The 17,687-nt window shown below is 41.6% G+C and overlaps 1 protein-coding gene across 2 annotated transcripts in view; it reads right to left on the reverse strand.

The window, feature by feature from the left end:
• Positions 1–272: 272 nt before the first annotated feature.
• Positions 273–17,687, reverse strand: part of SNAP25 (synaptosome associated protein 25) — a gene marked incomplete at both ends in the record, with an annotated part of 29,005 nt that continues 11,590 nt past the window's right edge. Inside the window, 4 exons of one of the 2 annotated variants that reach the window (XM_081997070.1) lie at positions 273–341; positions 4,594–4,738; positions 6,850–6,975; positions 10,967–11,084. In XM_081997070.1, the coding sequence (XP_081853196.1) occupies positions 273–341; positions 4,594–4,738; positions 6,850–6,975; positions 10,967–11,084 (458 nt within the window). Of the gene's footprint in view, positions 342–4,593; positions 4,739–6,849; positions 6,976–10,966; positions 11,085–11,221; positions 11,340–17,687 lie in introns of both variants that reach the window. The other variant, XM_081997071.1, reaches the window with a different exon arrangement.

The raw sequence follows: 17,687 nt of genomic DNA on the forward strand, positions 1-17,687 counted from the left end.
CAAAACAGAAACAAGGAAAGGAAAAATCCCAAAAAACATCATAGTGAGCTATAGCCATCAAATCAGCACTATGTACAACCTTTGGAAAGAAAGATATCTAGAAAAAAATAATTACAAGTATCATTTTTGGAAAGCTGACAAACTACACAGGACAACATTTACAATGGGGCTGATATGTGCATGTGTGCAAACCTAGTAGGTAAATACCATGATAAAAGCATGAAGGTACTGCCCTGTTGGACAGCGTTAAAAGGAAATGCACTTCACTGCATTTAACCACTGCCCAGCATCTTTGTTGCACGCTGGTTGGCTTCATCAATCCTGGTTTTGTTGGAATCAGCCTAGGGAAACACAAAGGAAAGAAACAGGTGAATAGAGGGCAGAAAGAACATCTACAATGCTTTGTGGACACTTTCTCTAGTTTTGGCTAGGTCAGGGGAAAAAAAAAAAAAAAAAGCAGCTTGAAAATACCAGAGAGCTGTTTTTTATAGTGGTGCTAGGGAAAGGAAATTACAGATTTGCTGGCTTTGTGACACTTCAGGTAGCCTTTGAGTAGAGCTTTTATGTTTGTGTTCAGCTTCACTGAACTCTTGTAAATGCTGTGCCAGATCTGCTGCTATTGATAGTGCTTAGCAGTATTGATGGTCATGGATGAGAGGATGAGAACTGATGATGTGCACATGGATTTCACTGGTGAAAAGCTTCAGTGCTTTCCAAGATTCAGTGGACCTGGACTCTGTTCTAATTTAGCTCACCAGAAGTGCAGTCAAAACTAAAATTTTGGTCGGTGTAGAGGATCGCTGGAGCAGGGAGGCTAGATCATCTGATGTAAGGAATGCTGGCAAAGATAAATTTCTTTGAAAATACTTCAGTCTGGATCTCTGCTCTACATGTGAAAGGAAGGGAATAGGTAGGTGTGATGCCATTATTCCTTTCTCTCAACAAAGTTCACCAGTGTAGTTGCAAGACAGAGTAACCTCTCTCATTGGGCAGCATTATAAACAGAAATTAAGAAAAGGCAGGGATTCTACCATTATTTGAAGCAGTCAAGGTGGAATTTAGTCCAGTGTAGGCTGAACCATTAACTTCACTGTCTTCCACGGGGTAGCACTTGCCATGATTATAAAATGCAGTTAATAAAACAGCACGCACTGGGAGGTTTAGGAGTTCTGTCTGAGTGGGAAGACACTTTGACCATGGCTTTCTGTAGCTCTGCAGAAGTTAGTTTTAGAGGCTAAAGACATAGTTTTAGCTGACAAAAATTGGCAAAGCTCCATTCAAGCCCATGTTGCTACGCCAACTTATGCTAGTAGAGGGACTAGATAGAAAATGTTTTCAATTTTTAAAATCAGACCTGTGGGAAAGGTGAGAATTGTGTTACGGCTTTAAAAGCATGAACTCAAATAGCAAACTCTTTTCTGCGGTTTGATTGGCTGCATTTTGTTAGCTGTGGCGATTGTTCCCACATCTCTGGGGTGCATCCAGATGTATGCAGATTTATTTTAAATCTCCAATTTGCAAAGACAGAATGGTGAAGCGACTTTCCCACATACATTTAAAAATCCTTTAAAAATGGTTATACTGATGTGCAATAAATCATTCTTAAATATCTTGGGCTTTTCTCCATACTTGTTTTGGCAAATGCAATGTAGATGTGTATTTTTAGTACAGTAGCATGTGTCAAATCCTCAACAAGCGTAAATCAGCATAACTACTCATTATAAGCCACACTCCTTTATTTTAGCCATGAGTGTTGCCTTGCCTACCACAGTATGCTTTTCTGTGCTTTTGCCAAAAGACTACCTAAAAAATTAGTCAATGGGGAAGCAGTTATGTTTGTCATGAAATACATGAACATTGATTGAATATTGATGAAACATAATGTTCCTATATAGGGATACTAAGGTCTAACTCTGGTGCATGATGTTGCATCAAAGTCAGTAGAAGTCTTTGTGCAGACTTTCACACCTAGGTCAAGACAGAATGCTTTGAGCCCTTGCTACTTTCCTTACAGCCTCCTATTTATGGCTCATTTTAGGGCCAGGGTCTTTGGTGATGATATCTGGGCCATGTGACCTACTCATCACATTATCATTTTAGTTTTTGTCCCATTCTCTCTGATCTGAGGGAAGATTAAAGCCTTTTATTCATTGCTATCCTGATTACTGTGGATAGATCAGATTACATCCTCTGCATTATGAGATTGCTGTGGTTTGGATGCATGCATCCAGTTTAACACAAATGCTTTAGGAGCATTTGGGTTAGCTTTGTGATGCACCCCAGCTTTTGCAAAGTGTGCCAGCCAATGGTCTTTCTAATGATCATAATTGATCAAAAGCACGGTGCTCCAGCTGGTCAGGAAAAGAAAACTCCAGCAATGCTGTGTGCCCACCGCCAGCTAGAGACGATGGTCTTTTGGCCTAGTTCATTGCAAAATGGATGCACATGCATTTGTGGTTTCAGTATTATCTGGCTCACTGTCATTTTAGTCTTTTTATAGAGTTTTCCTAATATATTGTATTTCTTTTTCTAGTATCTCATTACTGTGTGTCCTTACTGTGAGAATTTTTGCAGATTTTCACTAAGACTGAAGACTGTCTTGCTTTTGTGCTGCTTTCATGACAACTCCTCTGTGTACACGGCAAGTCCATCTTTCAGAAATGCGTCACTGTTCTTTAGCAAAGGGCTCTGCCTGACAAGGCCTGCTTGTGAGGCTGGATTTAATGAATCACATTAGCTTGCACTGTTGTTTTTCTATTGCTGCATGAAATGCCTAACTCGGTAAGCAGACCACATGAAGGCCAGTCCCTCAGATAGCCAATGGCTCTCAGCATGCACTGCCTAGAGGTTTGGCCCAGGTGCTTCATTTGCACAAAGGGCCTGTTCAATGTTTTCAAAATCCAGATATTTGCAAGCCTGAACTGATAGGAGAACAGTGACTTGTTAGGCTTGCTCTAGTCTGTGATAGTATCCTGCAGGCATGGATAGGACACAGCCGATTTCCGTCCACAGGACATGTCTCCTGCCACTATGTTATGTCATGAGTAGGGTAGCTGGTAACGTGTAATGTCCTCATAACGTGCATGTCCTCATACTTGCTCTGAGAAAATATGTCCTAGACTTCTTATTTAAAGGTAGTTATGATGTAGGCTGTATAATCTTCCAGTCCCTTCTCGCAGTATAGATAGATGTGCTGCTTTGTAGTGCTTTTCATATGAATAACAACAGTAAATCCTTCCCTCACATGCTCCTATTTTTCCCAGAAATATGAAATGCTGCTGAATGGCATCACAGTAATACTGTGCATTTTCCAATGCAGTCAAACTAACAGATGCAGCTTTATAAAACAAAACGTTTTTTGACTGATGCAAAGCCATGTGCTCTTCTATGTTATGTGACTGTCTCTCTGTCAGAGGTGAACTTCCCACCTTTAAGACAATATATACTTCATCCAGTTCTCTCTGGAATCTAACTCTAATAAGGAAAGTTATCTGAGTGAATCCATCAGTGTAGTGTTTTCTTCTATTTTTTTACTAGGCTCTGATGTACTTAATTGACATGAAAAATAGGCATGGGCATCCTGCTCGTGTGAGAAGGCTTGCATGTGTAAGAAGGCTCAAGAGTACAAGCTGTACCACTTAAGGTCAGAATTAACTCTAAGCAGCACATATAAGTCCTTGGGTTAGATCCTCAAGTTGTGTAAATCTCAGCGGAATTTGAGCGTTGTATTGATTTTACACCAGATGAAGATCTAGCCTCTTATATCACTTCAGCCTGGCTGTGCCTGTGCCTGGAGTTCTGCCAGTATGAATGCAGATGGCTTGCGAATCTTGGGATCTGAGGATGGCAGTGAGTTCCCAGCTGGGTTTGGAGGGTGCTGCTATCTGCTTCAGAAATCTGCAATGCAGGTCTGTCACTGGAATGGTGCGCTCTGCCTTTTTAAATGGTGATTTTGCAATAGTAATGCTGAGCTTTTGTATTTCACTGGTGCCATGTGGGGCCCAGTTTTACACACACATATATATATACACACACAGTAAAAGAGCTGGTAAATCTCTGTCCTAATGTGGTTATAAGCAGGCAGAACAAGACTGGCTGCACTGTTACCATATGGCAAAGCCTTGCTTAATAAATCCTCATCGTCTTTTTGGGACTGGTCCTCTGAACAGGTGATCCAATTCTGAATTGTACATGGAGTTTCTGAGGGAAGGGAAAGTCCAGGAAGGTTTAAAACTTGCAAGGAAGTGCCAGGGTCTTCAGACCCAAGCCCCACAGTTCTGCAAACTTCTCCTTTCCCAAAGCTGTTGCAGAAGGAGCTTTGATTTGTGCTAAGGGGTCCCCTTGCCAGCTATTGTCTGGCAAACCCAACAGCGTGGGTTCAACCCAACCTGTACTGGAGGTTACTGAAGATCCACAGCAGCGAGCTCTGCTTTGGCCCAAGGATTTGGAGGGAGAAAAGGGAAGAGTTCTAGCAGCTATTTCTGTCCCTTGCCCTTCACCAAGCTGAAGAGAAACTCCAGCATGTACAGCCTGTGTTTGCAGGAGGGAAAACACAGCCCCTTTTGGGGTCCTCTTAGAAATGTCAGCTCTTACCTTCTCCATGATCCTGTCAATCTGGCGATTCTGTGTGTCTATCTCATTGCCCATGTCTAGGGCCATGTGACGTAAGTTGCCAATGATGCCGCTGACCTGCTCGAGGTTCTCATCCATTTCATTTTCCCGGGCATCGTTTGTTACCCTGGGAGCAAAAAAACAATTCTCTGAAGCACAGACAGAGGGGGTTCCCCCTGAAACTCTGATTCACCCAAAACCTCTCCTGCATCCTCCTTTGCTTGTCACCTGAGGAGCATGCTGCTGTGCTCAGCTTTGAAGAAAAGGGATTGATAAGTAGCTAGCCTGAAAAACATGACATGCTTTTTTTGGATGTTGGGCTTAATTGTCTGGGTTCATCACTGCTCCTTTTATATTGCTTGTGTCTGCTGCCCCTAGAAGTGTTGCTGTCTGAGCTTGTCTGTATCACGTACCGCACTCCTCTGCTAGTGATGGTCCTTTTCAGAGAATGAAAGGCTGCTCCATTTGGACCTGTGTGTGGTTTGAGTATGTGGGAAATGCTGCAGGGTGGTGGAATTGAAGCTATGCCAGCTCCCCTCCTTGAACTACAAGTAGCTAATGGATACTGTCCGGTCCTCATGTGCTTGGAGCTCACTGAAATATTGGGGAATTGCTGCTTCAGCTGTGAAAATCCTGACCTAACATCCTATGTAATTAAATGTATTTCTGGTAAATGACAGAAGCAGCTTCTCTCAGCTTTCTTGGCTTTAGTAAAGACCCTTCACATTATTATTCCTAGCACTGTCTTTTTTAATTGCGTGGTTTTTAGAAGAAAAAAACCTTGTGCTTGAGCTAAGGCCCAGTTCAACTCTCCAGTGACTGGAGAAGCATGTCGTGACTGACACTGGGAAAAGCAAGGTCTGTGGGTCCCAACCAGAAAATCACTACTTTGGGCCTCTTGGGCAGTTTGTGTTCATGTAGCTGCCAAAAGGGTGCCACAGGCTATTTGCAGAACGATTACGGTGTAGCCCTTCACTTGCTATTCTGTTACCATGCCCCAGCCTTCGTTTTGGTGGGGCTGCCATCCAGAAATAATAAAAAAAAAGTGAATGGCAGAGCCAGCAAACTTAAATGGCAACTCCATTCCACATTCCACGTTGCATGACAGCATTGTTTCTATCACACTGGTTTCCCTTTATCACAGCAGCCAAAAAAGTAAGTGGATAATAGTTTTTGGAAAGATAATTACTTATTAATCCAGTGTCCTTAATCTTCAGAGATCAAAGCTTTGCCTTACTGGTATGCCTTTATCCATTCAGCTGATAGCATTGTCATCTAAATACATGCTCTATAAGCACTGTAATCAGTAGGGACTTATCGCTGGATCCCTATGTATTGTTGGAAGTTTGCAGTTGCCATTCATATAGCTGTGTGTTTCAAACTGGCTTTCGTGTGAGTGCACAGGGCTTGCCAGTAAAGCATTGATGTTTCTCCGTAGTTGTGGCTTAACAGCAGCTGAGGAATGGGGCATCACTCCCTGTTCAGTGAGGTTTTTTGGATAGTCACGAGCAGCGAAGCGGTGTACCTCTAGTTAAAATTGTGCGTCAAGATCTGCACTTGGCTCTGTGCTTTGGCAGGGAGCCTGAGGCAGGAGTGCTGGATGCTTTGGTACATCTTCTGGCAAGCATGGATAATGAGCACTACATATCTTGAGACATAACAATAATAATAAACTAGTATTTATCTGACACTTAATTTCTGAGGCATTTGACAACTGTCATTAATGAGAGCCATAATAAGGCCCCCAGGAAAAGTGCATTGTTCATGCCAGGGAGCTGGAGTGCAGAGGACAGCACTGACTGGCTGTGACAATCTGCAACCTCAGATCGCCGCTATGAAATAAATAAACAGATATTATTTCTATTTTATTATTGCCCAAATCTGGGCAGTCTCAAGGAGGAAGGTTTAAGACCACGTTTTCAAGCATCTTCTGGTTCTTAGGGCTAAGACCCTTACTTCCAGGGTTTCCGGCAACGTAACCATCCTTTGCACTAGCTCAGACAAGCATCTACAGGGCAAGGGGAAGTCAGTGGACTCAGTGAGCCTTTAGTACCTGTTTCAGTTGTCATCAACCTAAATCTGAGCACCCACCACTTGTTGGAAAACACTGGCTCCATCGCATTTACCCAGCACCACTGAAGGGGTTAACGAGCATCACAAAACTCATGACCATATGGAAGAAATCTAAATATATCAGTGATGAGGAGAAGAGAGAAAACAGTGGATAAAAAGGCTCACCTGCGGATAAAGCCACCACTGATGGCCATCTGCTCCCGTTCATCTACGACACGTGCAGGCTGGCTGGCTACAACACCATCCTGATTATTGCCCCAGGCTTTTTTGTAAGCATCACTTGATTTAAGCCTATGCAAAAAAGATGATGAGTATCAAAGCATCAAGTGGACAAGGACAAATGCAAAAATCTTTACTTCTCCAAGCTAAAAGCTGAATCAAGCAAATGAGTTTTCAGATAGAAGGTCATTGATTGTATACCGATATATCATAACCCTGAATAAAAGGATGGTTTGGTGTTTTGTTTTTTTTTACTTTATTGCCACAACAACTGTGATGGTCAGAGGTTTTGTTCCAATAGGGTGAATTGCAATTGTCAAGTTTACAACACTGCACACAGGTTTTTGCATGTTGACTTAGTTTCCAGAAAGAAGGAGAAGAAAAAAAGGAAAAAGAAAAAAGTAGTGAAGAAATACAGATAAATAGAAAACATTGTTTCATTTCAGTGACACATACATTTTGACATCAAACACAGAGAACGTACTGGCAGACAGACATAAAAACAGAACTGCCAACTATAGTGTGTACATCACATCACAGCAACGCACCCTTTTAGAGAAAAATGGATTTGGCTAGGTTTTAACATTTTACCATGCAGAAGGTTGGGCTTCTGTTGATGTTTTTTAACATGTATGTGGCATAATGGGCATTTAAAGCCACTAACCTTTACCAAGGTGATTTGGGGATGATTTTATCATAAAATTCATAGGGTTTGTTAGATTTTTCAAACAATATATCGGTACTTGAAAATAGTAATCATACATCGACAGTTGATGTACAAACCTTTGTCCACAGAGACAAAAAGTAAAATAGGCAGAAGTGAAATGAGTGCAGGAGAAAAGAAAAGGTACGAGCAATCTAGCATCAGAAAGGGAAATTTTTCTACATTTTTCTTCATGCACCAGCTACAGGCATGAATAAGAAGTGAAGCATTCTCACTAAGCACAGTTGCCCCAATAGTTCATCATACTCTTAATGCATCAGCAGTAACAGCCTTCACAATAAGCAAGACACAGGCAAAAATGGATCATCACTTCCTTCAGGAGCTTTAAACCACAGGACTTTAAAATAGCCTAGCAACTTGTTATATTTGTTGTGTATGACAGTTACAATAGCTTTCAGAGAGCCATTTTTGACTGAGCTGCCATGGATAGAAAATTAAAATCCAGGCATACCTTCAGTGACAGATTAGCATGTGGAGCATATTTAGAGTTGCTGTCATTGGGGTCATCAGATGAGATTGAACACTTTAACAGGAGAGTGTGAGTGTTTGGGGTCTGTAGTTGTAAGTTCTTGATTTTATTCTGTAAATAGAGCAGTTTCCAACAAAGCTGTCGGGAACTACAAATCTCCACGGTTTCCCTGTTCTTTGGTCAACTCCAATCGGTCATATGAACAGCCCGTGGCTTGGATTTTGGGGGAGAAACTGAACGTGCTTCTGGGGGATTTGGGAAAGGGCACAACAAACGCATCTCTGGTGTTATGTACTCTCCATGCCCCCTGAAGCCGCTTGGTTTCTATTGAGCCTGAAGATGTGTTACATGCTCCAATGTAAAATTAAAATGTAGATGAAAAAAGGATCTTTCCTACTTTTCCTATTAAAGTTTGTGAAGACTTAAAAAGATGATGGTTGGCTTGTTTGTTCCTAGCTCTCTGAAACTATTCATCAACTTTGGTGTTCCTAGAAATGAGAGAAAGTAGTTCTCTTGCTGCACATACATTTACAGGTTTTTGCCTGTTCTGTAGACCTGTGCAACTTTGAGAGTGAGACAATCTCTGTGTTTGAGGTGAAGGATTTTATACATCCAGATCTTGATCTCTGTTTTCTTGTGGACTTCCCATTAAAGTCAACAGGTGGAATCTGGGTCTGCACACGGCCAATAGCAGTTGTCCTTTTGAATGCGGTCTGGTCAAAGTTTCATGCCATGGGCGTTTTGGGTCTCCTGTGAATGTAGGATCAAGCCTTACGTTTTGGTAAGGCTCAGAGAGTTGTGTTTACTCTGTATATCGGAGTATATTTATGTGTGAAACGCTTAATCTTTTTTAAATATAAGCCATTAATCTACCACCAGCCAGAAGAGCATTAGGGGATCATGGTGATACTGAAGCCTAGAATGGTACGGATTTCTCTCTCTCCTTCATTCCGCTTCTCAGAATATCATCTTATTTATACTGGTTGAGTCCTGGCATAGTGATTCAAGGAACAGTCTCCAAAAGCATTGTTCATTCATTCTTTGTTTCTGAACACATTGACTGATTAGCAATGCTGGTTTATGAAATCTGCCCGCAGACTACACAGGTCAGAATACTGCCTTAAAGCAGGGAAGAGACACCCTTAAAAATTAACATCCCCCACATCGAATGCATGCAGTATCTTCTGTTCTTGCATCTATTGATTTCATGATACTGCAATCGTAGTGAAGTGGTAGATGTTTTAAGGCTGTGTCTCAGGTGCTAACCCCATCCATGTCACAGAACTGGATGTCAGTTCGGAGCAGACTTTCCAGAATATTGAAGTACAGAATATTAAAGCTGCTCTAAAAAATGATGACTCCTGCAAAATATATTGGAACTTTTTGTACTTCAAGGGTGAACTTTTAATGTGGGCGTTATGCCAGGTTTCTCTGGGAGGAGCAGGCCAGGAGAGTGTTCCTCTTTGAGTCGCAACAGCTTTTAGAGTGTGGGACATGTAAAGTTTCTGCTGCATACTCTTGCACCTGCAGGTCTTCTGCACTGGGTCCTCTTGTGCAGGACAGCAAGGCTAAAGCCTGTATCAGAGCTGATACCAACTGCAGGCAATCCTGCTTCAAAGGCTGTGTGTGTGTGTGTAACTCTTTCTGTTCCTTTTTGCCTCTCTCCCATTGTGCACACCAAAACAATAGTACACATATTCTGGGCAAAATGTCTACCCCAGCAAAGTATTCATGGCTTGGTACACAGGAGCAAAATTGATTTTTTTTAAAGCTGAAGCAGTATCTGCCTTGTGTCCCAAGGGAATTAACTTCAAAATAAATGGTGATAAGGCAGAAACTCAGTCCTACCATTCTGACTTCTGCCAAAATACCCACTGAACTCCATGACAACGGTCTTTCCTTTGGTCTAGATAATCATGGTAGGATCAGGCCCTGGCTGTGAACAAAGTATCTGTGCCAAGCAGGAAGGGAGTATAATACTACAGAACCACTGCACTCTGCTTTGTTTCCTGCACAATCTCTGGCCAACCATTTACGTATCTTTTCACTGTACCCTGGTTGTATGCCTACTCACTGCATGCAGGATTTGCCATTCCTCAAGGAATTCTAGTTGGTCCACTTTGTCCCCTATTTCCTACACCGGCATAACCGTACATCACAGTTTCATTGGCATTTAAAACAAGCTTTGCATTACTTGGAGGACGGTTTCGTTCAAGTGTGATGGCATGCAAGCAAATTCGATGCATTTCAACATTTCTGCTTAGTGTACGTGCTACCCAAATGAGAGAAATTTGGCATGTTCAGGTTTTTTGAAATTTGTTGCCTGTGGCAGGATGAAAACCATTTCAAGTTGGGTTCCAATTGTGGAATGTCATGTTTTTTTCAAGATCTCATCAAGGACTATTTCTGTTGAACAATGAAAAAAAGTGTGGTTTTCATCCATAATTTTGAGTAATGTTTATTACAACCTCTTCGGCATTTTTTCCAGCTTTTTTGTTTTGTTTTGTTTTGTTTATTAAACTTGTTTGTGAAAATATGTTTCAAAATTTAGGGTCTCCAGGAATAAGGTAGCCGCAGTGTTTTTGTTCGCTGGAAAATGGAACCATTCAGTACACTTTGTTTAAAATGTTGAAACTTTTACCGTTAAAGGGTGTCGACAGTGAAGCTTTCACTGCAGTATGCCTGATTTTAATGCATCTACAGTAATTCCCAGTCAGTTGTCTATGCTATGAGATGAATGCATTTGAACCAGAATCGTTCTTTCTGCATGCCACATGCTCATCCTGTCCATGTGCCTAGCAAGGATGAGCTTCACAAGGCCTTTGGGATCAGCCTTAAGTGCTCAAAGAGATGAGGCAGGCAGCACCTACTTGTTACATGGACAGACACAAAGACCACAGAATTTTCCTAGGTCCGTCAAATTCTTTTCTGCTTCTTTCATGTCCTTATTGATTTGGTCCATTCCCTCTTCGATGCGTTCCAGTTGTTCTGATTAAACACAAGTATTTTATCCCCACAGAATGAAGCAGATGGAAAAGGACAAAGAAAAAAAAGACAAAAACTTCAGACATTCACTGTGACAAAAAACTTGACACCACATAGCAGAGCTGGTACCCAGTACCTACTTGTTACAAGGACATATGAAAAGGCCACAGCATTTCCCTAAATCTTTTAAATTTTTCTCGGCCTCCTTCATGTCTTGGTTGATATGGTTCATGCCTTCTTCAACACGATCGAGTTGTTCTGGTCAGGACAAAGGGATGACAGTGTGGAATGAATTGTATTTTTGTTTGTTTGCTTTTGTCTTCAACAGAACATGAAAAATGACCATGTAGAACTGAATTAATAATGACATTACAATGCATTAATCTGAGCTGATGCATTGTTGAAAGGATGTATGCTGCACTGGATGCCAAAGATGTGTTTTACTAATATGGAAAGAGTAAAACAAAGGAGGAAGATGGTTGAAATATGCTAATTTAAACAAGATGTAATGATGTAGAAAGGAAGGGTTATAAAGTTCAAGGTCCAGAAACATAGTACAATACATCCACTTACTAAGACACCAATGACATCCAAGAGGAAGAAAGATAGTGTTATTATTTTGCATTTATGTATGTTAATACAAGAGAAAAGGTGTCCTTCCATGGAAAATACTTCAGTTACTTACGCTTATAAATACCTTGGAATTAGGTGATTTTGGCCAGCGTAATTGCTTTGATTAGTGAGTGAGAGAGCTGGCAGTAACAGTACCAGAGATGGAATGAGCTGTTGAGAGCTGTGTCCAAGTACTCCTTTTTCCAGAGGCTGAGGAAACTGAGACCTTTGATTGGCATTGGACATTAATCTCTAATCTGAGTATGGCCTCAGGGCTGGTTTTCTTTCTGGTATGGGTGCTGCAAATCAGGAGTAACCCCAGTGAACACAGAGCAATTGCAACCACTCCAGGAGCCTGATGCTCACTGAAAGAGGACCACAGGCTGTGATGTATGTTGTCTCTGTCCCCAGGGGATCTTATGAAAAGAAGCATTGGGTGAAGACTCATCTTTTTCATGGAGTCACTTCTGGTTTGCTCCAAGGCAAGTTACGAAGCACCAAGCCCAGTAACCAGCCATATATAGACACTGTCTGCTGGCATCAAAAAGAAGTTAGCTTATTTCCACCTAAGGCTGACAATGATGTATGGTTTTCTTAGTGACTTGGTAGCTCAGAATAATTTAGTTTGTTAATTTCTTCACTATTAAAGCTGGAAAAAATGGCCTAGAGTAGCAGGATGCCGCAATGTAAAATTGTAGGAACAGATCCTCCACTGATGTAAACAGATATGTATCCAGTGGGATCAGGGGTCTTACGTGGCGTCTCCGGTAGCGACAGCATTTTATATGGGTGGAAAGCATCACTATTTGTTTCATAAAGGATAAACCCAAATAAGTATTACACAGGATGAGGAAGTTACTTGGAGTGGCGTTCCAATCCATTAAAAACTGTAATTGTACCAAAAGAGGCAAAGTAAAACAATCCCAGTAAAACACAAATTCTTCCCTATTCCCCATATTGAATAGAAAAAACATAAATACAGAATTAGACTTGAAAGGAAAGGAACTAAGAGAGCACTGGTTACAGGAGGAATTTCATGGCATCCCTGATGTTAACTGAGTCCTATCCAGAAGAAAAAAAAAGAAAAAGAAGGCATTTTAGAAAAAAAATCACATGCATATTGATGTCAGTACAAAAGTCCTCTTGACTTCTTTGGGAACATGAATAGGGCTAATTTTTTACTTGGGTTTCTAATAACAATTGAGGTTTAGATTTTCAAAGCTTTCTGGGGGATTTGGATACCCAATTCCCATTAAAATTAATTAAAAAAAAACCCGGGCATCTCACCCCTAGAGGGCCTTGAAAATCTTGGCCTAAATTATTCAAGTTGAAATAATTCAAATATTGAACCTGTGCTCTTTGTTTAATTCTTGCATGAGACTGGGCTTTGAGAAGGAGAGGTGCCATGTCAGTATCGTGAGCTGCATCTGCTTTTCAGCTGTCAGTTCTCATTCCCCTCAGCTGGACATGCCTGTCTTCTGATACCACAGGAGGTATTGATCCCAAATCCAAGGATACATTAGATGATCAGAGTTACCTGGCACTTGTCCTCTGAAAGGGGCACATATAATGTGAACAAAGGATTGGGAAACTAATAAGGAAACCTGAGAAATACACTGCACAAGTTCTGCCAGATAAACTGCTGAGCCAAGAACCAGAAATACAAGGTTGCATTGTTTTAATGCACATTGTAATTTTACATTTTGGTTGGGAGGCTTTGGCAGAAGCTTTGGTTCACGTTTGTAGCCACAGACTGTGAATCTCATCAGGAATGTGAGTATGTGGTAGCAGGTGATACTCCTTTAAGTGCTCCAGCTCCTGCGCAGTTGGGCAACTCTTGTTCTTGCTCTGGAAAGCAGTTGTGGGAGTGTAAGCTGGCTTTTGTGCTGGTTCATGCAGCATGATGGGAATTGCTAAATTTCTATCACAGATTCCCACCTCCTGGTGTGAGAGCTGTGTTTGCAGAGCCCAGCTGATTTTCAGGGCACTCAGTTAAAGGAAGGTTATTTCCACATGTGTATTTTGACACTGGGAGGGCCAAGAGCTACTGACCTTTCTTCCTCTGATTTTGCTGCTCGTATTTCTCTAACCTTGGCTGTCCAGTAGAAAATGCTAGGTAAGACTGCAGGGATCAGTCCTAGATCTGGCACCACTGGTGGCTTTCAATCTAAGCATGTTGCCTTGCTCAGAGGCACATTCTCTGAAACCAGGTATGTAGAAAGGCCTTTTGAACTTTCTGTCCCTGTTTCCTATTCTGCCTGAATAGAGGAGTGCTAATTGAAGAGTATATTTGATGTGACTGAAAGACTTTCATTTAAATTACAGCTCTCTCCAGGAACCTGACTTAATTTATCCTGCTTCAGGATTTCTGTGTGATGCCTATGCTATTTCCGAATAGAAAAGGGACCCACAACTAATTTATCTTCCATTAAAGGAAACCTCATCAGTGTAAAAAGCCCATGTCATATTTGTAGCCCAGAAGTCTAGACAGCTGGCTGCTGGTCCTAAAACCATTTGCTAGTTGTTAATGTCACGGGCTGGATTGTTAACTGGTTTAAATTGGCGTAGTTATGCTGGCTTCGTGGAGCAACACCGATTTATACCTGTCAAAGATCTAGTCCCACAGGCCAGGAAATAGATTCGTGAGTCTAACCACAATTATTGAGGCATAAATATTATAGAGGAATTAACTTAATGGGGTCACTCTGGATTTGGTTTCATATAACTGATATGAAAATCTGGCCCAGAATGAATCATTGCTGGTAAGAAATTGGATGGCTATCAAAAGGTTAATTCAATGTCTGTTTTCATAGATCTTCCCTATTCCAACTTTGCATATTGTATTAAAGGTTTTAGGGAAGACAGTCTGCTGGCATATGCTGCCATGAACCTACGCAAACTCACACCTACAAAAGAACATGTCCTTTATCTCCTATTTAGAGAAGCACCTCAAGGTCAGAGTTTAAACACCTTTTGGTAGTTTGTTGCAGTATTCTTTGAATATACTACATCTATATATATGTTTATATATCATTTATGATATATAAGAGAATTGATGTTGTCTGGAAACAGAATACTCATCAGAGGTATGTTTCATTGAGATTTCCTTCGTTTTTTTCCTGGAAGCTCTCCCGTTTTGCATATTGACACCCTTTTATGTCTGAGAATGTCACTTCGATTCAAATGTAGTGGCCATATATCTTCTTCCAGATCTTACAGCAAACTAAAATGTCATATCTTAGGATACAAGCAAGGAATTTTTTCTACCTGTATTGTTATACTTATGAATGACTTCTGTATTAAAACCACAGGCAACTGAGGGACCATAAGCTAGTCCTGTTGGTTTTACTGTGGCACTGTGGCCCTTTGCCAGTGGGTCTTTGCCAGGATCTTCCGTAACAGCCTGGCAAATCCCCACTCTTTGATCTGGGGAAGTGGCTGTGAGAGGGAAGCTGTAGCAAGGGAATCCCTCAGCTGCTCCTGTGGTCTCTTGAGCAAACACAGCTGCAAAAGCATCTTAACAGAGCGTTGGATGCAGGACCAGGACAGGGCAAATGTGGTGTTGCTCCACCTTTGCATCCTCATCTGTCATTTATAACAAATATTCCTTGACTAGTGTCCAGGATCGGGGGCCTGTGCCGGAATGTCAGTGAAAAGCCTGTGGAGAAGGGAACTTGCTCCTTTGTCTGGAGTATTGTGCAATGAGAAGCGATTTCCACCAAGGACAATTTTAATTAAAGAAAACAAAAAAAAAAAAACCCCAAGGACATCCAAGAACATATTGTAATCATAATTGCGTACAAGAGGGCTGAATTTGAGAGAAAGTCAGCAGATTAGCTATTTCTAATGATACTTGGTGATCCCATTTTCCATAAAGGAGAATCATATTGGAGCGCAGTACATTTCTAGGATAGCTTTTCCAGAAATCCTGACTCTGAACCTAGCTCTACTCTGAAAAGGCATTGCTGAGCAAAGGTACGGTTGGAAGAAAGCTGGCGGGGAGTGCTTGTGAGTCCACGTGTAGCTGTGCTAAAAATAACAGTAGACAAGGCACAACCTGCTTTTGGGGAGGGGTTGGTTTGTCTTTTCTTCTGCAATACACTTTCAACATAATTAACACAATTTGCCCTGTAGAGTCTGAAACAGTTGATAGTCACCATTTTTTTCACTAATTAGCGAACCACAGAATCATAGAATAGTTTGGGTTGGAAGGGACCTTTAGAAGTCATGTAGTCCAACACCCCTGCAGTGAGCAGGGACATCTTCAACTAGATCAGGTTGCTCAGAGCCCCGTCCAACCTGTCCTGGAATGTTTCTAGGGATGGGGCATCCACCACCTCTCTGGGCAACCTGTGCCAGGGTTTCACCACCCTCATTGTAAAAAACTTCTTCCTTGTAAACCATTTCTGACTGTGATCAGCTCAGCTCATAGGTGCTGTTGAAGCACCTCTAGCAGCTCCGCTTTTGGCGTCTCACTGCCTATCAATTTTTGTGGTAGCTGTTGAATAGGAGATAAACTGTGGAAGGGGCCTGCGCAAAGGGCCATAATTTTGCTCTCTGCTGGAAAGCAATGGTAATTATCTTTGTATTTACTGCAGTTGTTTCTCCAGTGCCGTAGAAACAGGTCAGCCATAACTCACACAAAACTCGCAGCTCCTGCAAAAACAGTAGAGGCCCAGCTAGCATGGGAACCATCGCATGATGGCAACACTTTTGTTTGTGGCATTGCGCAGTTACTCAGAAGTTTTATCTCCATACTTCAACATGATCTGGAGTACAGATCTGCTGGGTAGATGAAGCTGGCGTTGCTGGTTGTGCATTTGCTATTGCTGTGGTGCAGGGATAAAATTTCAATTGCATTGACATTTTCTTTGTGGCTTATCAAAGTTGCGGCTATTCCTCTATCTTGTCTTGAATGAAAAATGGCTGTGCTGATACTGTCGTTGTTGGAAAAGTTTCTCCCCTCCATGCCGTTTTGAATAACAGAACAAAATTCTTTTGTAATAAACTGCATGAGGACATCATCACACAAAAAAATGTCCTTGAGGGTCCAAATCTCTCTGCCTGCGGATACTCCCAGGTGATGGGAGTTTCCTTTGGAGGAAGAGAGCTACCACTCTGGGACAGCACCTATGTCGGTAATTCAGGTTTGTCTTCATATCCCCACTTTGGACTATCAGTTCCACTTCTGCAGTCTGCTTTTAACCAACATGCATCCAAATATTAACATTTTTCTAAGTTAGCATGTTTCAAAGACATATTTAATGAAGCAGAGTAATTGCCACTGCTCAATAATCCTTTGCAGCATGACATTTTTAGTGTAAAATGTAAGTATTTTAGCTTAAAGCATTATGTACATATTTCTGTTTAAATAATTTATTAAGGGACCTTGACTCAAGGCCAGGTTTAAAAAAATGTAAGCATTATGGAGGTACATAGGATCTGGGAAAGACTTTCTCACTGATGTGAAAAATCTCAATGAGCAGAATCTAACCTCTTGGCTCCTTCCTGTGGGCTCCCCAGGGGACGAACTGTGTTGAGTAGGTTTGGGTGACAATACCTGGCTCAAAAAATGATAACTCTTGGTATTGCAGAAGGACTACTCCGAAAGCCCACTCAGATGCCCAGTGACTTCAAAGGGAGGAGGTGTCTAGTTGTTATGGCAGTCCCATTCTCCGTGGAACAGGAGCAACGAAAGCTCTTGCGAAGCTCCACTTCTCCGTAGGGTCATAACGGACCCTGTGGTCTGCGGCGCAGCCAGCTGCGCTAAACGTGTAGGCAAGAGGAGCTAGCCAGACTAGCTTCATTGCACAAGTACCTGGTATTGTAAAATTACATTGATTTATTTCCTTTTATGATCCCAAAGACTTCTGCTTATTGATGTCAGAAGATGAGTTCTGCTTTGCGTTATTTAGATTGAGATTGGCTCAGAGAAGTTTTCCTTGTAAGGTCTGTTTAACTTCAAAGCAAGCCATTTTGTAAGGAAACCTAGAA

The sequence above is a fragment of the Phaethon aethereus genome (assembly GCF_964289735.1).
Source record: "Phaethon aethereus genome assembly, chromosome: 3".
NCBI lineage: Eukaryota > Metazoa > Chordata > Aves > Phaethontiformes > Phaethontidae > Phaethon > Phaethon aethereus.